This window comes from Rhodotorula paludigena (assembly GCF_050403205.1).
Source record: "Rhodotorula paludigena JCM10292 DNA, Rt_paludigena_JCM10292v1_ctg5, whole genome shotgun sequence".
In the NCBI taxonomy this organism is placed as follows: domain Eukaryota; kingdom Fungi; phylum Basidiomycota; class Microbotryomycetes; order Sporidiobolales; family Sporidiobolaceae; genus Rhodotorula; species Rhodotorula paludigena.
Genome location: NW_027481453.1, coordinates 144,282 through 167,999, shown reverse-complemented (window position 1 = coordinate 167,999; position 23,718 = coordinate 144,282). Strand labels below are relative to the sequence as shown.

General features: G+C 63.8%; 8 protein-coding genes across 8 annotated transcripts; 4 read left to right on the top strand and 4 right to left on the bottom strand.

The window, feature by feature from the left end:
• Positions 1-2,098: 2,098 nt before the first annotated feature.
• On the top strand, positions 2,099-2,827 carry JCM10292_007443 (uncharacterized protein; the record flags this gene model as incomplete). Its single annotated transcript, XM_076646532.1, has 3 exons — positions 2,099-2,163; positions 2,229-2,449; positions 2,514-2,827. 3 exons carry the CDS (start codon positions 2,099-2,101, stop codon positions 2,825-2,827), a joined length of 600 nt encoding a protein of 199 aa, XP_076507774.1.
• Positions 2,828-3,011: 184 nt separating this feature from the next.
• On the bottom strand, positions 3,012-5,453 carry JCM10292_007442 (uncharacterized protein; the record flags this gene model as incomplete). Its single annotated transcript, XM_076646531.1, has 7 exons — positions 3,012-3,858; positions 3,930-4,333; positions 4,389-4,493; positions 4,553-4,674; positions 4,740-4,896; positions 4,949-5,084; positions 5,140-5,453. 7 exons carry the CDS (start codon positions 5,451-5,453, stop codon positions 3,012-3,014), a joined length of 2,085 nt encoding a protein of 694 aa, XP_076507773.1.
• Positions 5,454-5,809: 356 nt separating this feature from the next.
• On the top strand, positions 5,810-9,328 carry JCM10292_007441 (uncharacterized protein; the record flags this gene model as incomplete). Its single annotated transcript, XM_076646530.1, has 8 exons — positions 5,810-6,172; positions 6,235-6,356; positions 6,414-6,598; positions 6,663-6,956; positions 7,020-7,396; positions 7,457-7,519; positions 7,578-8,459; positions 8,561-9,328. 8 exons carry the CDS (start codon positions 5,810-5,812, stop codon positions 9,326-9,328), a joined length of 3,054 nt encoding a protein of 1,017 aa, XP_076507772.1.
• Positions 9,329-9,545: 217 nt separating this feature from the next.
• Positions 9,546-12,284, bottom strand: VMA1 (H(+)-transporting V1 sector ATPase subunit A; the record flags this gene model as incomplete). The annotated part of the gene is made up of 11 exons (XM_076646529.1): positions 9,546-9,616; positions 9,687-9,840; positions 9,958-10,198; positions 10,350-10,409; positions 10,480-11,225; positions 11,302-11,588; positions 11,650-11,780; positions 11,844-11,897; positions 11,994-12,054; positions 12,161-12,203; positions 12,282-12,284. The coding sequence occupies 11 exons, from the start codon at positions 12,282-12,284 to the stop codon at positions 9,546-9,548; spliced, it is 1,851 nt and encodes a 616-aa protein (XP_076507771.1).
• Positions 12,285-12,768: 484 nt separating this feature from the next.
• Positions 12,769-15,562, top strand: MIF2 (Mif2p; the record flags this gene model as incomplete). The annotated part of the gene is made up of 8 exons (XM_076646528.1): positions 12,769-12,842; positions 12,957-13,229; positions 13,296-13,528; positions 13,595-14,572; positions 14,637-14,933; positions 14,994-15,154; positions 15,226-15,290; positions 15,355-15,562. The coding sequence occupies 8 exons, from the start codon at positions 12,769-12,771 to the stop codon at positions 15,560-15,562; spliced, it is 2,289 nt and encodes a 762-aa protein (XP_076507770.1).
• A 625-nt stretch (positions 15,563-16,187) lies between these two features.
• JCM10292_007438 (lytic transglycosylase domain-containing protein) lies at positions 16,188-18,469 on the top strand (the record flags this gene model as incomplete). Its single annotated transcript, XM_076646527.1, has 12 exons — positions 16,188-16,654; positions 16,721-16,765; positions 16,824-16,871; positions 16,931-16,975; positions 17,030-17,056; positions 17,109-17,150; positions 17,207-17,332; positions 17,389-17,566; positions 17,627-18,037; positions 18,097-18,180; positions 18,234-18,306; positions 18,378-18,469. The coding sequence occupies 12 exons, from the start codon at positions 16,188-16,190 to the stop codon at positions 18,467-18,469; spliced, it is 1,638 nt and encodes a 545-aa protein (XP_076507769.1).
• A 433-nt stretch (positions 18,470-18,902) lies between these two features.
• JCM10292_007437 (uncharacterized protein) lies at positions 18,903-20,862 on the bottom strand (the record flags this gene model as incomplete). Its single annotated transcript, XM_076646526.1, has 8 exons — positions 18,903-19,309; positions 19,370-19,459; positions 19,521-19,600; positions 19,666-20,019; positions 20,079-20,189; positions 20,254-20,423; positions 20,490-20,677; positions 20,739-20,862. 8 exons carry the CDS (start codon positions 20,860-20,862, stop codon positions 18,903-18,905), a joined length of 1,524 nt encoding a protein of 507 aa, XP_076507768.1.
• Positions 20,863-21,202: 340 nt separating this feature from the next.
• On the bottom strand, positions 21,203-23,328 carry SIP5 (Sip5p; the record flags this gene model as incomplete). Its single annotated transcript, XM_076646525.1, has 4 exons — positions 21,203-22,206; positions 22,264-22,402; positions 22,474-22,639; positions 22,700-23,328. 4 exons carry the CDS (start codon positions 23,326-23,328, stop codon positions 21,203-21,205), a joined length of 1,938 nt encoding a protein of 645 aa, XP_076507767.1.
• Between the last annotated feature and the right edge of the window lie 390 nt (positions 23,329-23,718).

Genomic DNA, 23,718 nt, shown 5'->3' with positions numbered 1-23,718 from the left:
GTGCGTAGCCACTGGACCGTCTCTCTCACGAGCGGGGCTAACTTGGACGCCTTCTCCTCACAGGAGTCGACCGCAACTTCGCTCACTTTCGCTCGTCTTGACCGTCCCGCACCCGCCGACGGTCTCTTCGGGTACGACAAGTGCAGCTTCGTCGTCCTACACAGCGGACTGACGGGTTCTCGCCCACCGCAGCTTCCCTGACTGTGCCAGCAGTCGTCGAGCCTCGAGTGCACCGCCTCTCGCACTCGCTCTCTAGGTGGGCAGCAACCCCTCTCCTCGCTCCGGCGAGTCGAGACTAACTCGCACTCGCTCTCTAGACGAACCAGCGATTAGACGCACCCGCCTCCTTCCCCTGCTCCGCTTGATAGACTCATTCCCATCGCCTCCACGTTTATTTCGGCTCAATCTGCTCTGGTGCTCCTTTCGTAGTATCCCCGGTCTCGTCTCGAAATTCGCACACTCGTTTTCCGCTACTCGCTCAATCGCCAGCAGCGGGGCGCAGCGGCAGGCGACCCTGGAGACGCGAAGAACTAGGATCCTGCCTGTAGACATCGGTAGTTCCAGATCGCGTCAGTGCGGCGCAGCTCAGGTAGAGCAGTGTGTGGTTGACCCAGAGGGGCAGTAGCTCAGCTCGACCTAGACACTGTACAAGAACAAGAAAGCGCGCGGTGGCGCGGCTCGCGCCGGCCACGCGCCGGTCCCCCTTCCCTAATCTTGCTCCTCTCGGCTTACTTGCACTGCCTGACGCGTGCGCTGCACGCGCACACGCATCACACGATCTACCAGCGCCCGAAGAACCCGCATCATTGTCCAGATCCATCAATGTCGACGCGCTTTTGCCAGCCCTTTCCGACACGTGAGTCTCCCCCGTCTGGGCACTCGCCAAGATTTTTTCTCGCGCAACGCACGGAGACGGGCGAGACAATCGCGCACAGCGAGTCTGAGCGGATTCCTGCGGCGGGATGGATGGCACGAACGCGGTAGCTCTGCAGGAGATGTCGACGCGTCGCGAGGCTAGAGCTGCGCCCGGCCGGATAAGTCTAGCCATACGGTGATTGCAACGGTTCACAAATGGCGCAGCCCGCCTCAAAACGCGTCACGGCACTCCCGCGTCCTCAGCACAGCCTCCGCACGTTGCGCAAGATCGCTGACCTCCGCTTTGCTTGCTTCGCGCGACAGGAACGTCGGCCACGGCGTCGCGCTATCTGCTGCGCTCTTCTCTGAAGGGGTTGTCGCTACTGCAGCGCAATCGCCTGCTCGGGATCCGCGACTTCAACCTTGTCGCCCCAGGTCAAGAGGCAGAGCTTGATCAGCTCGCCTCGACCGCTGCTGCATCGAAGCGCACCGCCCCGGACGAGCCGACTCATGAGGATGAGCGCTCTTTCCGGCCGCATCATAGGGACGAGGAAGGCGTCGTCAGGCTCATCCCCTACCTTGACGGCGTCTTTCCTCCCTCCCTTTCCGACCCGTTCCCCGCCTTTGCGAAACGCCGCGGCGCGCCTCTTTCGCGCGCAGAGGCAAAGCAGCTTGCCGAACTGCGCCGGCGATTGGCAAAGCAGCACGATCTCGCGCGGAAAAGCGCGATGCGACGGAGAAGGTCGCGATTGAGCTCGGAACCGAGGTCTTGCGGGTGGCCAGTACTGGCTGGAGCGGTGTCAAGACCGATTATGGCGTGCAGGTGCAGGCTGCAGAGCTGGAGGCTCGGGGAGTAGAACTGATCCGATACGAGTTCGTTCTCTTCTCTCTCGTCCTTCTCCACCTTCAAATGGCGTGCAACTCGCTCATGATCTCTCCTTTCCGCCTCTCCAGAGGGAAGCCGACAGCACTCGTGACTAGTGACGGCTACCAGATCGTCGTTCGAACGAGCAAGATGAGCGACGAGATGTTAGAGCGACTCGACCGCTTCACCAAATGGATGCACAAGGAGCCGCAAGTTTCCCAGCTGTCGTCAGATCCGAACCAACGCGGCGCCCACCGACTCGGCTTGTACGGGACCACCCGCGCTTATTCGAAGGTGAGAGAGAGGCTTGCTTCCGCTTGAGAAGGTCCTGGCAATTTACGTCTTGCACCGGACATACAGCACAACCACCTCACCGCCATGCATAAGCAGTATCCTGAGGCAGTGCATCGCCTCCTCGACAACCCGGACCAGATCGCTCTGAGGTAAGTCTGTGTTGCCGAACACCGTTCCGCGCAATCGTGTTCTGATGCCCAAATCCCGCACGCAGTCAATGGGTCACCAACGCGCTGAGAAACCACTTCGGCGACGTTTACCATCGCTACATGAACGCCGACCCAGGACGGAAAAACCCGAACGACCCGCTGCGGTGTCGGTTCGGAGCCTTTCCGCTCTTCTGCTTCAACTTCTCGGGAGATGAGCCTGTCGAGTGCGTGCCGCACACGGACTACAAGAACCCCGCGGGAGGCATCTGTGCAGTCATGGCCTACGGTGCGCTTGAGGTGTTTTGCGAAAGAGGCAGAGTCCATGTTGAACTGGCTTCCTCCGCACGCAGGCAGCTTTGACTCAACGAAGCGCCATTGGCTCTTCTTCCACGATCTCGGTGTCGCGCTTGAGCTGCCTGCTGGCTGCTGCGCTCTCTATCCCTCCTCGCTCCTCCTACACTCCAATGTTTCCCTCGTTGAAGCGGACTCGGAGCAGCAGGTTCTCTTGGGCAAGGGCCTGGCGCGTGGGTCCATGGTGTGGTTTGCTCAGGCAACCTACATGATGCTTGGCGAGCTCGGCATGACAGCGAGTGAAGCGAAAAAGGCGGGACTGGACACGGAGTACGAGGACGTCCTTGGCATGTTTCCGCAGGAGATGCTGTAGTCGCTTCAAGATGAACATGTTACGCACGTCCGACGTTCGCTATAGAGAGCTATTCTACCTGAACTGGCAGTGGAGACAGTACAAGCCAGAGTGAGAGGCCGGACAAAGATCAAGGGACGCGGAAAATTGATCAAGTTGCGCAGCAGCTACTGGCATCCTTGTCGCTGTCTTCAAGCACTGCTCCTCAGCACCACTCATCCTCAGGCCATCCTTCGGCGTCACAGCGCCGGCCTTCGTCCGGAATGGTTCCGCCCCATCCTCCGTTGCGCGAGCGCACGTCGCGCGGGAGCCTGCTACGTTTTTCACCATGCGAAACGCCACGGGCTTCGACCCGACCTGTCCGGCGTGCTTCGTCATCCGGCGGTGCAAGGCCCTGCACGTCTCCATTGCCAAACGGAGGCTCGGACCGAAGCGGATCCTCCTGAGTCCATCCTCCGACGTCCCATGCGTTGGCGTACGGGTCGTCGGCTTGCAGAGGCGCCCAACGCGGTGCTTCGGCAAAGCGTCGCACAGCGTCAGCGCCTCGCTCATAGAGGTCGACGCGCTCGTCGCGCGCGCGATCCGCGTAACGACGCGACTTTTGTCGCTGCCGCTGCAAGGAGCCTGGCGGCGGTGGTGGATCAACCCGAGCTGCATAGCGTGCGCCACGGCCCGAGGGCGGTCGGCGAGTCTCGACCGTGGGAAGAGGCTCCTTCTGCTGCCTCGGCGGCGTCTGGTGGGGCGGGGATTGCCGCGTCGGCGGCGAGTAGAGGGACACGCTCGAGTTGCCGAGAGTGCTCGAGTCGCCGGGAGCGCTTGAGCTGCAGAGACCCGGGGAGCGCAGGGGCGGAAGGCTGGGCGAGAGAGAATGGCGCTCTGCATCGGACGTCTTGCGCCGCTTGGGTAGCGGCGGGGCGTTGAGCGGCGTAGCCGAGGAGGAAGAGGCGTCGGGAGGTGGTGAGGAGCGTCTCGAGCGTGGGGGACTGGAGGCGAGAGGTAGAGGGGCGGGAGGGCCGAACTGTCGCGGACGGCCGAGGGGCTGAAGGTTGATGCTGTGCGAGGTAGAGGGCTGCGGGCCCCATGGTGCGTGTTCGGGTGCGTAATACAAACAGCGTTGGCGCACTGCGTACATCCGGGAATCAGGGCGTTGTGCTGACGGAACGGGCAGAATCCCTCACGAGATGCCATCTGCTTCAGGTTCGACCCCTGCTCGTCGAGCATGCCGAGCGTGTTCTCAATCAGAGTGATCATGCTGGCACGGTCCGTCGGTGAAGCCACGGCCAGAACCTCCTGCAGAACGTACGTCCCGTACTCATGCATCGCGAGGATGTGCACGCGCGGGATGCCGGACGTGTCGGAATCGAGGACGTGCAGGATGATGGCGTCGAGCATAGACCGTGTCGCACGCTGGATGAGCACTTGGAGCATTCGCGAGCCTTGCGCATCCATGGCAAGCCCGTCGAAGCTTGACAGGACGTGGTCAGAGGCACTTTCAAAGTCGGCAGGTGCGATGTTGTTGAAGAGATGCTGCAGTGCCAGATATCAGCCCCGTGCATGCGGCGTAATGGTTTGAGGCACGAACTCCGATAGCGCGAGCCGTGGTTGGGTCCTGGCACAGCTCAAGCAGATGCGGCAACAACTCGAGCAAGATGGAGCGAAGGTGGTCCGGCGGCATCAAGGGGATGATCTGAAGCATCGCAACTTTAGTGTCGCTTCAGAGAAGTGCGAATCAGGGGCAGGGCATACGGAGCGAGCCACATTTGCCCCGAACTTGCTGCTCATGATCTGCCGGAAGATGGGACGCAGGCCCTCAAAGACTTTGTCCTGCAGGGAGCCGCTGCTGGCGGTATACAGTCGCTCAACAAAGCCTGTATGGAGTGGGTCTGTCAGGCTCGGCAGACCCTGAATGAAATTGGAAGGGAGATACACGAACCGTTGGCGGCAGAGTCCGTCGCAAGGACAAGCAGGTCCGGGAGCACCCAGTCGAAGATCATCTCGCGCTCAACGTCGGGGGCTTGCCAGACTCGCAGCATGAAGAGAGCGCGGGCGTGCGGATCGAGTAAAAGTCGCACGCAGAATGTTTGGAGATGCTGGCGCGCCGAAAGTCAGCGGATTCCCCTATCATAAGCAGGGTGAACGCACGGGAATCTCAAACAGAGAAAGGTGCATCTGCTTGCTGTCAAGTACAATCGCTCGAGTCTGCCAGTAGCGCTGCAGAACGGCATCAGGGCCTGTCGAGTCGGTGCTGCGGGCGAGCGAGTCGGGCGACGCGCCACTGCTGCGGCGACAGGCCAGTCAGCAGGACCTCGGGTTGTGGAAGGGGTGAAGCGCACTTGACCAATCCAGTGTGGCTCGGCGTCGTCGCTGCAGGTGGTTCAGGCGGCTTGAGCGCATCGCTGTCATGGCTAGGCGCCAATGGCGATGCCGACGGCTCGGGCATGTTTGCAGGCAGGCTGGCCGACAAAATTGAGCTTGAGCAGCGCTGCACGAAGGTCCCGGTTGGCGTTGCAAAGCGGCGAAGGAGCTCCCAGGCCGACGTCGAGACGATGTTGGCGAGCTGGCGCAGCGGCACTTGCTGCGTGCGGGCCCGCCCCGGCGTGATGCGCGGCTCGTGGCCGGTGCCGATGTCCACAGGGCGGGACGGCATGCTCTACTGTGAGGGCTGTTGCCGGCGTGAGGCGAGAAGAAGGGCGAGGTGGGGCCGAGTGGCGCCGAAGCGGGGGTGCGACGACGTGAAGGTAGCCTCTCTTGCCTTGACCACGACGCTCGGTGCCCGACGCTCGGCCCGCGATTCGTCACCCAGCGCTCGTTCCATCCCGCCGAGCCCTCTGCACGTCTTCACTCGTCCTCATCGCGCGCACGCGGCGCGTCGTTCCCAACCCGCAACTTCCTCCCCTCGCTCGTCCCCTCGCACGCGGAGCTCGCTCGCCGCCGCACACGCTCGCACACGGCTAGTAGCTGGTCTGACGCTTGCAGACTCCCGTCGCGACCAAACGCGCTGCGATGCCGACCCACGCGGCTCCTGCGTCCCAGGACGAGGGTCCGGCGCCGACACCTGCCACGCCCGGCCCGTCTGTCGAGCACGACGTCTTCGACGACCTGTGGTCGAAGATACCAGATTCGGACAAGAGCGCGATCCAGGAATGGATTCGCGCGACGGAGGAGCTGCCGGCTGCTGAGAGGCAGAGGCAGCTCAAGGAACTGCTCGAAGATCTAGACCTGCGCGACAGCCTCGCCTGCTTCGAGAAGGACGAGACGAACCTGCAGAACTGCCTTGGGCGCCCTGGGGAGGTCGAGGCGCTGCTCAAGAAGCTCCTCAAGCCAGCAGGTCCCCCTTGCGCCGATCGCCCGGCCCTCTATCCCTCGGTGCGGCCTCAGGCTTTGACTCTTGACCGGCTCTGCGCTTTGCTGACAGACTCTCGACATAGTATGGCGTCATGTGCTTGATGCAGCAACGTGTCGGCGAGCCGCAAGCCATCATGGACCTCATCATCGACGGTATCAAAGCTGGCACGCGAGTGATGGAGTTCATTCAAACGCCTTGCCTCAGGTGCGCACTGTCAGTGGACGTCTGGCAGACGCCCGGCTGACTGCTCTGCCGGAACAGCGAGACCTTCCTCATCGACCTAATGTACCGGCTCAAAGACGAGTTCAAGGAGAAGAAGCTCCGCCTTTTCCTCGGGGCGAGCATTGTGCAGGCCCAGCGCGTTGCTGCGCTGCTCCTTGCGTGCATGCGCGAGGCCGAGGACCTCGGCGGTCGCATCTTCCCCTTCTTCCTCTCCGAACATGACGGTGTGTACTTGCCACACATTAGCCAGGCAGTTCGTTGGCTGACATTCGATGTGCGTATCATCAGAGCGAGCAACGGACCACGAGAAGCTCGAATGGTCGATCGACATCATTTCCGGCAGAGCGACCATCTCGGTCATGACTGCCAACGCCGGTAGCCGCGGTTTCGGCCAGGAGGCGGCGCACGCGAGCGATCCCGAAGGCGCGCCCAAGAGCTTCGAGATCATCTTTCAAGGGACGTTTGATGCTCGCGATGACAAGTCGCACTTCTGGCGGCACCTCGCCGTCATCACGGACGGTCTGATCGTGCGTCGTGCGCTCGGCGCCCTCATCATGCCAACGGAGGCCCTCTTCGAGATGTGTATGTTTTCACCTTATGTTCAAGGCGTGTAGAGCTTTCTGACAATGTTACCGTTGCACACAGGGTTGCGCCGCGGCGACCCTCTCGAGCTCTTCGACGAGAAGGAGTACCGCCGCACCTACAGCGCAGAGCATGCTGCGCGAGTCGCAGACGCGCAGAATCGGAAGAGCGAGACGACGCAGAAGAAGCGCGCGTCCGAAGCGCTGCGCCTTCGTCGCGAACGCCAGGCTTTTGCGAGTGCTGCTTCGGCGGACCAGCAGGTCAAGGACGCCGCCGCAAAACCTGCCGCTCCCCCGCCTGCTGCAGCCAAGCAGCCGCTGACGGAGGACCAGCGGCTCAGCGCGAAGGAGATGGCGGGACAGCTGCAAGCTCGCCTCGACATCGTCTTGTCCGAGCATCCGGAATCGCGGGCGGCATACCAGAAGGTTCAACAGCGCAAAGTGCGTGCCATGACACTGTCAGTCCTACCTGCCCTTTGTTGACCCGCTTGCCCGAAACAGCGGCAGATCCGCAACGAGGTCAAGCATGCGCTCCCGCTTGAGAAGGTCGCTCGTTCTCGTAAGGTGCGCCTGCCCCGCTTCGACGAACTCGTGGCGGCGCTGACAAGTCTGACATCGGCAGACCGGCGGAACCAAGGTGTTCAAGTCGCAGATTCCGAGAGTGCAGACGACGTACAGGCACAAGGTCATCGACCGCATCCTAGCCGAGCGCGACGAAGACGAGCATGTCATCGAGCCGAATTCCGACTGGATCGACGAGCCGGCTGCCGAAGTTCCGGAACCGGCGAGTGGCGGTACAGGCGCGGACAAGGGTTCGCAGCCCGTCGACTCGCTCACCAATGCGATCCGCAACGAACGTCTCGACAAGAGGTCGACCAACACGAGCGCCGCGCAGTCCATCCCGCAGCCCATCCCGCAGCCCGTCTCGCAGCCCGTCGTGCAGCAGTTCGAGCAGCCGGCGAGGAAGAAGACCTTCGAGAATCCCGCCGAGGCGCACACGGTCGTCGAACCGCAAGCACCGATGCACGGCGAATCGCCCAACGTCGCTGACAAGCATCTCGTCAATGCGACCATCGAGCAGAGCGCAATGAGCGAGTCCGCGGCGCAGCACGTCGACGTCTCCGTCGACTCGTCCGTGGATGGCTTTTCGTTGGGCGCGCGGGAGTCGCGCCCCAGCGAGCCCGTCATCGAGAGCGCCGTCGAGAAGCCGGTCATGGATTCGGTCAAGCAGCCGGTAGAGCTGCCCGTCGGACCGCCCTTCGTGGCGCCCGTCGATCTGGCCACCGGCGCGGTCGACAAGCACATCCCGGTCGGTCGCTCGTACCCGGCTGCAGGCAGCCCTGCCAGCAGCAAGGCGTCCATCTTCTCGCTGCGCAGCTTCAAGAAGAAGGCGACCGCGGGATCGGAGGGCACTCGCTCGTTGCCGACCGATGCTCCGGTTTCTCGCAAACGACAGCACGAAGCACTCGACGGCGATCCGAACGGAGCGCAGACGCGCAAAGAGGTGCGCTCCCGTTGTTTGTCTCGGCGAGACTGCGACTCACGCCGCCTTGCACCGTTCCGCGCACTCTTTTGCAACATCAACGCGGTGTTGCACCCTCGCAGACTTCGACGATCAATTCACCAGTCTCGACGTCCGACCGCGCCGAAGCTGCGCCGAGCAAGAAAGTCAAGACGGCGGCATCGGCGGCTTCCAAGACGCGCGTCAACGCCCAGAGCTCTCGCCAGAGCAAAGGCGGCGACGCAAGCATCGACGCGTCGCTGCCATCGCTTGACCTCAAGGAGTCGAGCACGAGCGCGCTCTCAGGCGCAGTCGCGGGCCCCTCCAGTGCTGCAGACGGTCTTCGCACGCGCTCCGCGCCCAAGCGCGGCTTCGCGAAGAAGATCAGCTACCGCGAGACGAGCGACGAAAATTCGGGCGACGAAGGGTCGGGCAACGGTGTCAGCGATGCGAGCATCAGGGACGCGCACGAGATCTCGGACGAGGACTCGACGTACGAGCTGGAGGACGACGAAGAGGTCGAGGCCGGCCCGTCGAGCTCAAGCACGCCGAAGCCAGCGAGTGACCGCGGCGGGCTGCGACAGTACAACTTCTTCACGCCCAAGCAGGACGACTTCCTTGTTGCGCGAGCGGCCAAAGGTTGGACGTGGGACGAGATTGCAGCTGCGATGGAAGGGAATCATCTCGGCCCGGCCATCAGCGCACGCGCTGCCAGGCTCAAGACTGGCGTACAGCGTCGTCGCTGGACCGCGGAAGACGATCAGCAGCTGCGGCAGTGGGTCGACGGGGGCGAGTCGTACAAGGAGATCGCACGGAGGTTGGCTCGTTCCGAAGGCGCGTGTCGCGAGCGAATCAGGACGAAGAAGGCATGACCTTCTGACGCTCTCGGTCGGTGCTGTTGCGTGTGTCTAGCGGTCTTGTGTAGCTTGCCTTTCTCTTAGCCGCGCTGTGTAGCTTTTCAGTTCGTGTCGTTGCTTGTAACCTAACCGCATTTCTCTTTCGCGGAAGTAGCCAGTAGGACAAAACAGCGTTACAGAGTGAATACGGAAGAGTAGAACAGAGGACACAAGAATCCGGCGAAGTGGTGCTTTATTCGCCAAGCTGGCGGAAGGTCGAGACGACGTCCTCGTAGGCGTCGTTGAGCTCCTTGAGGACCACGTCTGCGCCCAGGAGCGAAAGTCAGTGTGCTTGCTAGCGTCAGAGGAGAAGAAGGGCGTGGAATGCACGAACCTTCGCCGTCTGCAGGATCGAGGAACTTCATGCTTTGCAAGCGATGCCAAATCTCCGACGTCGACTCGCGGACCTTGTTCCACGTGAGCGTCTCGCCCTCGACCGCCTTGATCGCGCACTCGAAGTACGTGACAAGGTTCTTGAGCATGCCGGTCTGAAGAACAGAAAAGGGTCAGCGAAGAGTGCGCGGACGAGCATGGCGCGCACACGGCTGAGAAGCCGCCGAAACCTTCCGCGAGGTCACGGCCGCGGTTTGTCAAGGCAAACGCACCGTCTTGTAGAAGGGGCAGTACCGGTCGTACACCGAGATGCCATTTTGTTGGAGAAAGTCCTCCTTGATCAAGCGCGCGACGTCGAGCGTCACCTTGTCGCCCTCTCCGAGCGAGCTCTTGCCGACGAGCTGGACAATCTCGGCGAGCTCGTCCTCCTTCTGCAGGATCTGCTTGGCCACGTTGCGGTAGTGGAGGAAGTCGGGCTCGGTGCGCTCGTAGTACGGCTGGAGCACGCGAGTGCTGCGGGGCGTGAGGCGAACCGGACGAGCGGTGGGCGGGCGACAGCAGCGCGGTGGAAATTTGAGAAGCCTTCTGTCAGCCAACTGTGCATTCACAGTGGCGCGCGGAAAAGGACGCAGGCATTCACAGAGGCGCGGAGACAAGGACGCACTAGTTCGAGTACGAGACGTTCCAGTTGACCGACGGGAAGTGCTTGCGCTGCGCGAGCTTCCTGCAGCGCGACACATGCTCGTCAGTACCAGCACAATGGCGCAAGACGACCGCAAGGAAGAGCAACGGACTTGTCGAGACCCCAGAACACCTGGACGATGCCGAGCGTCGCGGTCGTGACGGGGTCGGAAAAATCACCGCCGGGCGGCGACACGGCGCCGATGATGGTGGTCGAGCCCGTGCGGTTGGGCGAGCCGAGGCAGGTGGCCTTGCCCGCGCGCTCGTAGAAGCTCGCGAGCTTGGCGCCGAGGTAGGCCGGGTAGCCCGAGTCGGCGGGCATCTCGGCGAGGCGGCCCGAGATTTCGCGGAGGGCCTCGGCCCAGCGCGACGACGAGTCGGCCATCATGGCGACGTTGCGGCCCTGGTCGCGGAAGTACTCGCTGAGGGTGATGCCGGTGTAGATCGACGCCTCGCGGGCGGCGACCGGCATGTTGGACGTGTTGGCGACGAGGGTCGTGCGCTTCATGATGGGCTCTTGCACGCCGTTGACGTCGATCGAGAGCTCGGGGAAGTCCATCAGGACCTCGGCCATCTCGTTGCCGCGCTCGCCGCACCCGACGTAGACGATGATGTCCGAGTTGGAGAACTTGGACACGGCCTGCGAGATGACCGTCTTGCCGCACCCGAACGCGCCCGGGATGGCCGTCGTGCCGCCCTGCACGCACGGGAAGAGCGAGTCGAGCACGCGCTGCCCCGTCAGGAGCGGGTGGTCGGCCTGCAGCTTGTCGCCCGTCGGTCGCGGCGCACGGACCGGCCAGAGCTGCATGAGTGTGTGCTGCGTCTTCTTGCCCTCGAACTCAGTCTCGAGAACGACGTCCTGGAGGCGGACGAGAAGCGGGTGAGCACGATGCGCTGCCTGCGTTCCAGCACGAGGAAAGAGCTCCGGGACGTACGTCGACGTTGTAGGCGCCCTTCTCGGCGATGTGGGTGACGGTGCCCATGCCGCGCGGGTTGAGCATGATCTTGTGCTCGCTCACCAGCGAGTTCTCGTAGACCTTGCCGAAGATGTCGCCGCCCGAGATGTGGTCGCCGACTTTGTAGCTGGTCGGGTCAAAGTCCCACTTGATCGTGCGGTCGAGGGCGTCCGTGTTGATGCCGCGCGGGATGTAGATCGACTCGGATTTCTCGGCGATGGCCTTGAGCGGGCGCTGGATGCCGTCGTAGATGTTGGACATCAGACCTGCGAAGCAAGCGTCAGGGTATGTTCGCGTAACAGAGTCAGCGATCCTGCGGCGACGCACCCGGGCCCAACTCGACCGAAAGCGGCTTGCCCGTCCGCAGGACTGGGTCACCGATTGTCATGCCCGACGTTTCCTCGTACACCTGAATCGTCGCCTTGTCTCCATCGATACGAATGATCTCGCCAACGAGTCTGAACAAGCGAGAGCGTTTAGTGAGAGAGTGCAAGAGGTTACGAGGAATCAACGCGACGCACTCGTCGTGCCCGACGCGCACGAGCTCGTACATGGCCGCGCCAGCCATCTTCTCGCTGTCTCAGTGGAATCACAGCGGCAGCGAGGTTGCAAGTCAGCGGTCTGGTCTGCACGAACCGCAAGGTCCCTGGCGCGAGATCAACGAGACGCACGCGATGACGACGGGACCCGAGACACTGAAGACGGAGCCGAACTTGGACTCGCGGTCCTCATCTGCGGGATGGACGAAGCGTCAGCACGAAGAGCGGGACGAGGCGGTGCCGGCAGCGAGCCGAGAGGTCGAGGAGGGGGAGGGGTGGGAGGAGGGGGAGGAGCGAACCCTGGATGCGGATGGTCCGCTTTGCGTTGTCCATTGCGCCAGCCTGTGTGATTCGGGCATGTTTGGGTCAGTCTGTGCGGGTGCGGCGGGGACGAGGCGCGAGCGATGATGACGGGCGGACCATGGTGGGCGAGAGGAGCGGGGAGAGCGCAGGGGAGCAGCGAGGGCACGAGGGAAGCGGCGGGAAGCACGAGCACGCTCTCGCCTTTGCTCGCTGCGTCGAGCTGCACGCGGAAGCAGGCCACGCCCGGCCGCCCTCCGCCTCGTGCACCGCCAGCCGAGAGGGGGACACGCACTCTCTCACTTGTCGCGCAGGCCGCGAGTCACAGGGATACTCGACTGGATCAAGCAGTCCTAGCACGCTCGCTCTACCTACTAAGACTCCTTTGAGCCCGAGACACGACTGCCGCGACGCGCTCCTTCGCCCGCGGTTGACCTTGGGCGTCTCTTCCGCTCTCGCTGCACCGACCGCGTGTGTCCCGTGCTAGACTCGGACCAGACTCTGCTCGTCCAACACGAGCCGACTCCGCAGCGCCCGCTGCACCCGCCGTCGCTGCTGTCGCCGACCCCGACTTGTCAACCAACAACACCCCGTCGCCGCTCCCGCCATGGCCCCAGGCACCCCAGGCAGGCATCGAGGTCCTCGTCCGCAGGTCAACAACAACATTGGCGAGGCTGGCAGGTGCGTCCACCCTCTGCTGCCGCCCCTTTCATCGCCGCCTGCAGCCATCGCCCCTCGCTCGCTTCTACGACTCTACTCGAAGACCACGTACTGACGGTCTCTTGCCGTGAACAGGACTACCAACATTGCGCCACCCAAGGGTGTACCGCGCGATTCAGCCGGGCACGAACGTCCCGACGCCTTCTTCAACCGTGCCGACGCCGGATCCGACTACGACGACGAAGCCGACTACGCAGAAGACCAGTACGACGACGAGGCGTATGCTGAGCGCTCCGTCGCCGCGGTGGCACGGCAGCAGAGCGCAAAGAAGAAGGTCGTCAATGGGCAGCAGCGCGGTGCGAGGGCAGAGCGGCCCGACCGATACTTGATCGGCGAGGACCGCGGCCGGTAGGTCTCCTCTGCGACCATAGACTTGTAAGCCTCTGCTGACAAGCCGCCCTGCGCGCTCCGCAGCAAGACGGGCGTCGTCAAGGCGGTCTCTCGCCGCGACGCCGAAGGGTTCGAGGACCCCGATGCCTTCTTCCAGTCTTCGCCCGCGCGGTCTGTCGCGACGGCGACCACAGCACGGTCGACGATCAAGAAGTCTGTCGCGAACGGCCGGCTATTCCACAACGGGTCGCCGTCCGGGCGGGACGACGAGTACGGGTACGACGACCAGGACGAGAGCGACATGGCTATCGACGACGGTGCGCCGTTCCCGCTCTCTTGCGATTCAACGCTTCGGATCGCTGATGCCCAGATTACGCATGCAGACACCGGTCTCTCCCCGCTCACGTACCAGCGGCAGCACCCCTCGACGACCGGGTCCGCCGCGCGCCGCCCCTCGGCGCTTCGACACTCGACGACCGCCTCGGGCTCGCGCACCGTCTCGCGCAAGGGCCTCTCGTCGCCGCGCGAGAACGGCGCCGGTTCGTCGTCGCGGAGGAGGCTGTCGAGCCTCGAGGGCGACGAAGAGGAAGTGCTCGAGGAGGAAGAGGACGACGAGGTGCGCGAGTACGACTATGAGCAGGACGCGGGCGGCGCGTATGGGGACCAGGACGAAGAGGAAGATGAGGACGAGGACGAAGACGAGGTCGTACGCGCCGCACTCGGCGCGAAAAAACCGTTGACGGGCGCCGTCTCGTCCGCCGCCAGGGGCAAGGGCAAGGCGCGCGCGTCGTACGGCAGTCCCGACTCGGCCGCCGAGTCGCCCTCGGGCCTGATGAAGCTCGACCGGAACGGCCGTCCGGTGCCCGTCGTCGACCGCAAAGGAAAGGGCCGCGCCATCGAGCGGTCGCCAAGCCCCGTCGACATGCAGCCGGAGCACGAAGAGTACTACCAGCCCGAGTTTGGCGGCGGAGGGGACGAGTACAGCGACGATGGCGTAGCCGGCGCGGGCGACAACTTCCAGTTCGACGATGATGCCGACGCTGGCGCGTACGGCTACGATGACGACGGCGCAGCAGGCGCGGACGGCGACGAGCAGGACGAGGAGGACGACAGCCCGCCCGTCGCTGGCCCCTCTTCGCGCCCGATGAAGGGCAAGCCCGCAGCGTCCAAGGGCGCCAAGGGCAAGGGCAAGGGCAAGGCGCGCGCACGGTCGTCGACGAGCCCTGGCAAGAAGGGCGTCTCGTCTGCATCGCAGAAGGGCCCGTCGAGGAAGGGCGCTGGGCTGCAGCGTCCGCGGGAAGTCATCATCGACATGTCGCGCAAGCGCGAACGCGAGGAGGGGACAGTCGAGATTGATGGCCGTGCGTCCCGTTCACACTTTCAACCACTTGCAAGACATCAACTGACGAGTTTTTGCATGCGCAGTGCGGCGCTCGATGCGCGAAAAGATCCCGCGCCTCGAAACGTGGCGCAATGAGCGCATCATCTACAAGCGGCGCGCGAGTGGCATCGGCCTCGGCGGTATCGTGCGCGTGCCCAAAGTCGAGCCGGCACCGCTGTCCAAAGCGGGCGTTAAGAAGGGCCGGTCGGCGAGCGTGCGCGCGACGAGCCGTGCGGCGACGGTCAAGCGCGAGGAGGCGCCCGAGGAGGAGGGCTGCGACGACATGACCGACCCGGATGGTCTCGTGTGGAGCTGGGAGGGCAACGCAGAAGTCTCGCGACGTATGTGTCGCGCTCATTGCCTCAGACGAAACCAGCTGACCCGCCCCGCATATCCCGCAGGCGTCGCCTTTACCGCACGAATGATGTCGCCAAAGAAGACGTTCGACGGCAAGTTCTCGTACCAGAAGATCTACCAAGAGCTCGACTACCTCGCAGGCGGCATCCTCACGCTCCCGCCGGACGGCGAGAAGTCGCTCAAGTCGTCCAAGGACAATTCCTACGTGAGTCAAAGGCTCTGTCGGCGCGCTCTGCCCCTTTGCGCGTCCCACTCATCGTTCGGGCTTTCCTGCAGATCTTCTTCTGCACCCAAGGGTCCGTCTCGGTTACTGTGCACCGAACCGTCTTCACGATTGGCCCGTAAGTTTCGCTGCAACACTTCCAGCACTACTTCGCTTATTGACGAGGTCTTACTATTCAACAGAGGCGGCACTTTCTTCGTTCCACGCGGCAACGCCTACCGCATCCAGGCGACGTCCAACCGCGAGGTCAAGCTCTTCTTCGCGCAGGGGCGGCGCGTCATCGAGTACGACGACGGCTCGACGCGTGCCGACACAAAAGAGGACAGCCAGCGCTACGTTCAGGAGGAGCAGCTCGCCGCTGTCGAGGAGGAAGACGAGGAGGACGAGTGAAGTTCGCACTCGTCGCGTCCTGGATTTCTTGCGCCGTCGGATTCCCCGGCTCGACCAGTAATCTCTTGATTCGCCTTTCTATGTATCTGTGCCGTACTATCCTTTACACCTTTGATCTGTGCACCATACCCTTATTCCCTTCACGTGACTTTGTTTGTTTCGCTTCGCGGCGCAAGCGTGCGAGCATGGTGAGCGCCTGCAGCAGGGGCGTGCGGTGGACGCAAGCCGCGTGACCCAGCGCCGTGGTCACGTCGTCTCGGTGGTGCTGCGAGAGCCGGACCCAGGCGTGCGGGAAGAAGAGACAATCGAGACGCGTCCTGAGCGCGTTCGCGGAGCTCCGAAGACATTTGGTCGCGCCGGTGCTGTGGGACTCCCGCCCGTCCGTTGCCGTGCTGAACCTGCCAAAACGCCTGCATTCGACGCTGTGCGCCGTCTGAAGCAGGCAGACCGTCCCAGGACAGCGACAAGAGCACGCGCCTCTCCGCTCCTCATTCAACCTCGAGCAAGCGTGTCTCTTGGCGCCCCCGCCCCTTCGTCCCTTGTCTTCTCCCGAGTGCCGCTTGTTGTCTGTCTGCCCGTCCCACCGTTGTCCTTCGTTTCCCTCGGCAAGACCGTGACCGTCGCCATGCACTTTGCGACGCTCCTCACCGTCGCCGCGTCGGCGTCGACCCTCGCCGCTGCGCGCCTTGACCGCCGCCATGGCGGGTCCCACTCGCACCGCGAGGCCGCCCGCTCCGTCCTCTCGAAGCGCACGCCGACCCCAGAGCCCTTCCGCCTCTTCGCTGCGCCCGAAGGCAGCGCTCCCGCGCCTTCTTTCGACGACCTCGACGGTGTCGTCGCCCTGCGCAAGCGCGACTCGGGTGACCTGAACGAGGTCATTGCCCGCATCGGCGACGTGGTCAACGAGGTTGCCGTCGCATACAAGCTTGCGCTCCCGACCACCGACGACGCGACGGCGCAGCCCGTTGCGGACCTGTCGCAGGCGGCCGCGAGCGCGCATCAGAAAGCGGCCGAGGAGGCTGCCGCTGAGAAGCAGCGCCAGGAGCAGGCTGCCGCGGCGAAGGCTGCCAAGGAGGCGAAGCAGAAGAAGCTGTGCGTTGCGAAGGCTGCTGTCCTCGCGGAATGTCCGGAATTGACCTTCGTCGTGCAACATCTCAGCGCCGCCCAGAAGCAGGCTGCCGAGGAGGCCGCCGCCGCTCAGGCGTACGCGCACGCTCCCTGAGGTCACTCTAGGCGGCTCTGACCCGATTGTCACCTGCAGTGCCGCCGAGAAGAAGGCGAAGGGAGAGGCCGCCGCCAAGAAGAAGGCGTTCGTCTCGTGTCCGCCTTCCTTCAACGCTCCCCGCTTATCTCAAACGTTGTGTACAGTGCTGCCATTGCCGCCCGCAAGAAGGCTGAAGCCGAGGCCAAGGCGTGCGTCCTGTCACACTTCGTCACTCGGCGTGACTGACACCATTCTCTCCGCAGTGCTGCCGAGGCTGCTGCCGCCAAGGCGTGCGTTACTTTTCAATCTTCGATGACTCAGTGCTAACCCGCTCGTCCACAGCGCTGCTGAGCAGAAGGCCCAGGAGGAGGCCGCTGCCAAGGCGTTCGTCCCTTTCACTGCCTCCCGCTGCGCTGGTACTGACTACACTGTCCTTGCAGTGCTGCCGAGAAGAAGGCGCAGGAGGAGGCTGCGGCTCGCGCTCAGGCGAAGGCCGAGGCCGAGGCTAAGGCGCAGGCTGAGGCGCAGGCGAAGGCTCAGGCGAAGGCGCAGGCCGAGGCTGAGGCGTGCGTCCCAATTCTCTTATGCGCCTCTTCCCGTACTGACTGCATGCTTGTCGAAGTGCTGCTGCCAAGAAGGCTGCGCAGGAGAAGGCGGCCGCCGACAAGGCCGCCGCTGAGAAGGCCGCTGCCGAGAAGGCTGCTGCCGAGAAGGCCGCCGCGAAAAAGGCTGCCGCAGAGGCCAAGAAGGAGGCTGACACGAACTCCAACACCAAGCTCGCTGTCTTCAACCCGGGCAAGGTGCGGATGAATTGCTCGTTCTGCTTCGGCGTCGTCGACTCACATGTCGGTTCGAAACAGACGAAGAGCCTCATCGGATTCAGCGCCGACAACTGCGGTCCCTCTGGCGCCGACGACAGTCAGCCCAACGGTGCCCTTTCGTGGCTCAACTGCGGCATCGACAAGAGCAAGCCATCGTCGGGCTGGACGCCTCCCGCGGGCGTCACGCTCGACCGCATCACGACCGTCTCGCTCGAGCATGCGCTCGCCACCAACCACGTTTGGGACCCGTGCAAGTCGCTTGTACACGTCTTCGAGAAGGTTGGTGCCGACACGGGCCTCCCCGCCATCCTCCTCGCGTCGTTCGCCCTTCAGGAGTCGACCTGCAACCCCAACACCATGGGCGGCGGCGGCGAGGTCGGCCTCATGCAGATCACGCCCGACAAGTGCGGCGGTCGCAGCGCCGCGGCGTGCCGCGACCCGGAGTTCAACGTGAGTCTCCCGGTCTCCCTCCTCCCGCGAGCATTCGCTGACTTCCTCGTCCCGCGCAGGTCCGCACCGCTGCCGAGTACTTCAAGCGCGAGCTCGACAACCAGGGTGGCGCATTCCTGCGTGCGCTCGGCGCGTACAACGGCGTGAGTTGCGCGAAAGCTGGCCTCGGCTCCCGCTCACCTCTTTCCCCTTGCAGTGGCAACCGGGCATGTCGTACCAGAGCGCTACGGCTGCTAAATCTAGCGGATGCTGTACCTGTCAAAACAATCGTACGCACCTGACCATACAGACAAGAACGACTCAGCGCTCGAGGACCACCGCTGACGACCTTCGTCTCCAGTCGACTACCTCTTCCAGATGACCAACGGCTGGCTCGTCGGCAAGACTGGCTATGAGCTCAAGTCTTACAACAACCTCGCGGTTTGCGACTAAGCTCGCTCTGTCGAGCGAAACCCGTCAAACCGCCGCCTCGACCTCGACGTCCCGATTACATACCCGCGCCTTCCCTTGATTCCCCTCGTCAGTGCAGTGCACGTCGACTCGGAAGACGCACTTGATACCCCTTCCTTCCTGTCCATCCCTTTCCTTCTCGCCACCGGGCTGGACGACCCGCACACCCTTCTATTCTTTCCTGTTGCTTCTATTGCCCTCCTCGCCCTTCTCTCCGACTGAGCACGTATCCTCGCACTCGTTTCACCCTTCTTGACCACTCGCACTCGTTAGTAGTCGCACTCGTTAGTAGCTGCAACGGGCTCGAACTCGTCTTGCGCTCAACTTGGCTCGGTCCCCTCGAGCCGATCCAGCAGGAGAGGCCGCGAACGCGAGTGTCTGTTTACACGGTAGAAGTGTACGGGTGATGCACGATCTAGAGCTGCAGCGGCTCCGACTCGCCGCCGACAATCCCGTCAACGCTGACCGCCCTGACCGAGACCTGCACACCCTGTCCCGCTCCGCACGCGTGGTATTCCCTGCCCAGCTCGACAGCGAAACAGCCTTCTTTGGTGCAGTCGAGCACCTCCCGACTCTGCTCACCGCCAGTTCCGCGCACGACGACAACGTACCTGTGCGCCCAGGCAGCGCCAGCATGCGCAATGGCCGGCCCGCCGCTTCGCGACTGGACAAGCCACGGCTTGCTCGGCGCGCCGGGGACAGGGAAGCGCGAGGGCACGCGCTGACCAATGATCTTGAACGACGCGGCGCGAATGGCAGAGACGATGGCATACTCGCGAGAGTCGAATTCGGGGTGTTGTGGGTCTTTCCAGCCCGGGATGTCTGTGAATCGAGAGTCAGAGTTGCGAGAGACGAGTTTGTGCAGAAGGAAGCAGAACGCACGGTAGGACCAGAGGCCGTCTCCCTCGCCGTGCGTCTTGTGCCCGCCCTGTGCCGAGTGCGGCCGCAGAGACCAAACGAGCGAGCCGGCACCTGCGAGAGGGCGATCCAGTCAGCCCAACTTTCATGCAATAAAAACCTGAAAGGGACGAACCGCCGGCGGACTCGACGTCCTTCATAAAGGATTCGTACAAGCTGGGCTTGGAGAAGAAGCCGAACTCGCCGGCGACAAATCTGGACACAGATGTTCCCCGAAAGTCAGCTCCCCGGGCTCAGATAGACGGGTGGTCCGCACGTACACCTTGTTGTACCTCCTTGCCATCTCGCAGTCCTTCTTGACCCTCCTCGCATCGCCATCGCCGTAGTAGTGGTACGAGACGATGTCGACGTCCGGGCTCTCGAGCACCTCCTTCGGGTAGCACAGCTCGGGGCTGTCGTTGCGCGCGAAGGACCCATCCATGACGAGCGTGCGCGGCGCGCGCGACTTGAGGTGCTTGGCGACGATGAGCGTCCAGGAAGCCGGCGCCGGACGCATGCCGAGGTGGTTCATCTCGTTGCCCGTCTCCCACGCGAGAATCGTCGGGTCGTCGCCGTACCGCCGGCCATTGATCGAGTTGACACGGTTGAGAAGGAAGTCCATGATGAGCTTGAAGCTGTGCCGACGGAAGCGTCAGTCAAATCGTTCACAACGCGCGCTCGTGAGCATGCTCACCTCTCGACCATCGTGTGGTCTGTCCACCAGTCAATTTGGCGCGCCTCGTCGTTCGAGCGCAGCCCATAACGGTACCGTGTCAAATCGGCCGTCGAGCCGACCCAGTTCGAGCTGCGTGTCGCGCATGAACCGTCAGCGGCTGGACCGAGCGCACAGTGTGAGAGACGAGACGGACTCTTCGCCCGTGTCCTGGTTCACGATCGGGATGATGAGCTTGACGCCGGCCTTGGCAGCCTCGGCGAGGACGAGGTCCATCTCCTCGAGGCGCCCGCCGTCCCACATCCAGTCATTCCACTCGGCGCTCCAGCCGTTGATGTGCCCGCGGCCGATGTTCTTGCTCTTGATCTGCATGAGGCTGGGGTCAGTTCAACGAAGTCGGGAGGTGTAGTGGGGCCGAGGAAGTAGCCGCACCCGCAGCGTGTACGTCCGCGTGACGGCCGTCCCGAACGCGCCCTCGGCTGCGAGCGCCTGCATCGTGTCGCGCACCTCGAACGGGCCATTGACGTCGCCGTCGAGGAGCTCCGGGGCGTTGAGGCTGGCGAAGCGGAAGCGCTCGCCCGCGAGGAACAAGTCGCTGCCGCGGCGCTCGACAAAGTGGTCTACGTGCAAGCTCTGGTCAGCGCAAGGGCGCTTGAGCTGTACGATGCGACCAAGACGGACCTGAGCGCGCCGAGTGGGACTGAGCCATGGCGAAGTGCTGCTGGGGCGCAGAAGCAGCGGGAGCGTGGGAAGCGGGCGTCGAGTCCTCAGCAGGATGCGCAGACTTGGATGAGCACGCGCCCATTCGCAGCAGAGCAAGATTGCGGGAGAAAGAGCAGCGAAGAGGGCGAAGGGGCGGTGCAGGGCAGGCTGCGGAGAGGCTCGGCGACGCAGCGCTCGGCACGACGGACTGCGCGAGGAGATTGAGGCGGCGGCGGAGCGTAATTGCAAGAAGGGAACAAGCTACAGCAGAAGTGGGAGGGGCGAGTCAGAGGGGGCGAAAAAAGGGCATGACAGGGACGACCAAGGGTGAGGCGAGATACAGTAGACCGACAAAAGGGCACGGCGGAACGTAATGGTGCACAACGACGACGAGCCAGTGTCTATGCTCACGAGAGACGCAGCGAAGAGGTGGCCAAGGCAGTCTATGCGTCGACGAGGCGACCCGTTGCCACGCCATTCTCGACATGCTCGCTCGGTGTCCGCTTGGCGCTGGCGACGTCGTGCATCGACTCGCCGTCACTCTCCAGAGCCTGGTAGCCTTGCGAAGGCGATGGCGAGGGTGGGGGAATGATGGGTGATGCCGTGTCCGACCTGGCGAGGTCGGTCGTGGTCGTTGCCGCAGGCGGAACGGCCAGCTCGCCCGAAGTGAGGGTGGGCTCGGCGGCCGAAGCCGATGCGGGAGCCGGCGCAGGCGCAGCTGTCGGAGTCGACATATCGGCTTCCAGAGGCGTTGAAGGAATGTCGACGTCGAGGGAAGAGAGAGGAGGAACGGCGGCGGGTGCTGGCGGTGAGGTAGATGACGAGGATTCGGCAGAGACGGGCATAGGCGAAGGCATGGCGGGAGTGCGCGCCGGCGAAGAGTCTGCAGACGTTCCGCCAAACGAGCCGCCCATCGCTTCGGAGAGGAGCCGCTCGGTCGTGCGAGGCGTCTGCGGTACGGCACCTGCGGCGCCCTCACCCGGTCCAGCCGCCGGCGTCGGTCCCGCCTTCTTTGCACGCTCTTCCTCCTCCTTCTTCATGCGCTCTTCCTCCTCGAGCTGACTCAGCCGCATCGCCTCCTGCACCATCATCTCCTCGAGGTCCGGGCCACCGCCCAACCCGAGACTCTCGAGGAGCGCCGTGACCTCGTCGCTCTGGCTGCCAGCCCGTCGACGCGAGCTGCGACTTCCCCTCCGTCGCCCGCCGCTGCTACCGCCGCTCTCGTTGGCTGCGTCCAGCGCGGCGGCGATCTGGGAGAGGAAGTTGGGCGGGAGCGTTGAGGTCGACATGGTCGGGTTGGCGCCGTCCGTGTTGCCGCGCCCAGACGTGATGCCGACGGGAATGAGCCGGTCGCCGACTTGGCGGAAGACGATCCGGCGGTTGGCCCGCCGTGCGACTGTTGCCTTCATCGTCTCGAGCTTCTCCTCCCAGTCGGGGTGCACCATGTCTGCCCGTCTTTGAAGTCAGCGCCGCGCAGTACGAAAGCGATGAGGCTGGGACGTACCGGTCGTAACAACCTCCTTCTCCGTGTGCGCAAACGATTTGCGCCGCGGTTTCGGCGCTTCAGTCGTCTCCGAGGTCCCCGAGGGTGCGCTGTCTGATGTTCCGGCAGGCACGTTGCCGGAGCTCGTACGCACAACAGGCTGAACACGCGGCTGGTGCGCACGCGAGGTCAGTGGCGGGCACAGAAGAGAAAAGAGGAGAACACCCGCACTTTCTCGTAGATGCAGCCGAAGTTTGGCTCCATGCAGAACGGACAGCAGGCAGGTTCCGACTCGAGGTGCGTCGGCGTCGGCTCGGCGCGCTTGATCTGCACGAAGCACTCGGTACAGATGGGCTGGTCGCAGCACCGGGTGTGGACCATGTTGGGCGGGTAGTAGCTAGTTTGAACGATCACGTCAGTACAACGACTACTGCGCAAGGACAGGAAGCAAACGCACAGGAAGCAGATGGGGCATTCGAGCGCCTTGGTCTGATACAGCTTTGCCGAGTCCGACTTGCTGACCGACTGGAGCGCGCCTCCCCCGCGCTTGACGCGGCGCTTGAGCGTCTCGGCGAGGCGCTCGCGGTGCAGCACGGCGCTGTTGGTCGCCTGCACGGCCTCCTTGTGCTTGCGCGTGCCCGGCGGCGCACTCAGCACGGCCGCCTCGGCCTCGTTGGCGGCATCGATCGCCGCAGCATGCGCGTCGCGGAGGTTCTGCGTCGCCTGCTGCTCGGCCTCGGCGAGCGCCTCGACGATGTGGTCAACGTCCCAATCCTCCTCAAAGTCTTGGAGGCCGAGATAGAACGGCGCGAGGCGGCGGTCGGCGATAAGCTTGTGGACGGTCGGGTGGTGGTACTCGAGGCGCGCGTACAGGAGCGACTGGGGCTCGACCCACCCACCGTCGACGACCGTGCGGTTCTCGACGGGCGTGACGCTGGCGGCGTCCTTTGCGGCGGACGAGGCCGAGGAAGATCCGCCGGTGAGGGTGCTTGCACGACTGCGCAGCCCGGCGACAGGGCCCGAGCCGGACGCTGCGTGGCCGCCCTGGTGGCGCGAGCTGCCGTGCGAGCTCTGACTGTTGCCCATGGCTGCTCGTGCAGAGCTGGCGTGCGCGACGGAGCGAGGCGGGTGCGATCGCGAGCGGGGGAGGTGGAGGGGCCGAACCAGGCGTCGTGCGACCCGGTGCGCAAGTCAGAGCAGGCAGGCAGAGCTCGCGGGTCTGCAGAGATCGTCTGACAGGAGCTGGCAGCAGTCGCACGTCCGCACAGCCAGGCAGGGGAGGTGCCCGGAGTCAAGGACGTTGTTCGCGCGCCTCTCTCGTCGCCGAAGCTTGTCTTCGGCCCGCCCAAAGCTTGCCGATCCGCGTCTTTTTTCGCCCAGGCCGAACTCGGACAAGTCTGCTGACGGCTTACAAACTGTCGAGTGCGCAGCGGGATCGGCCCTTGCAGGGAGGTAGTGCTTCGCATCCGCCCAAAA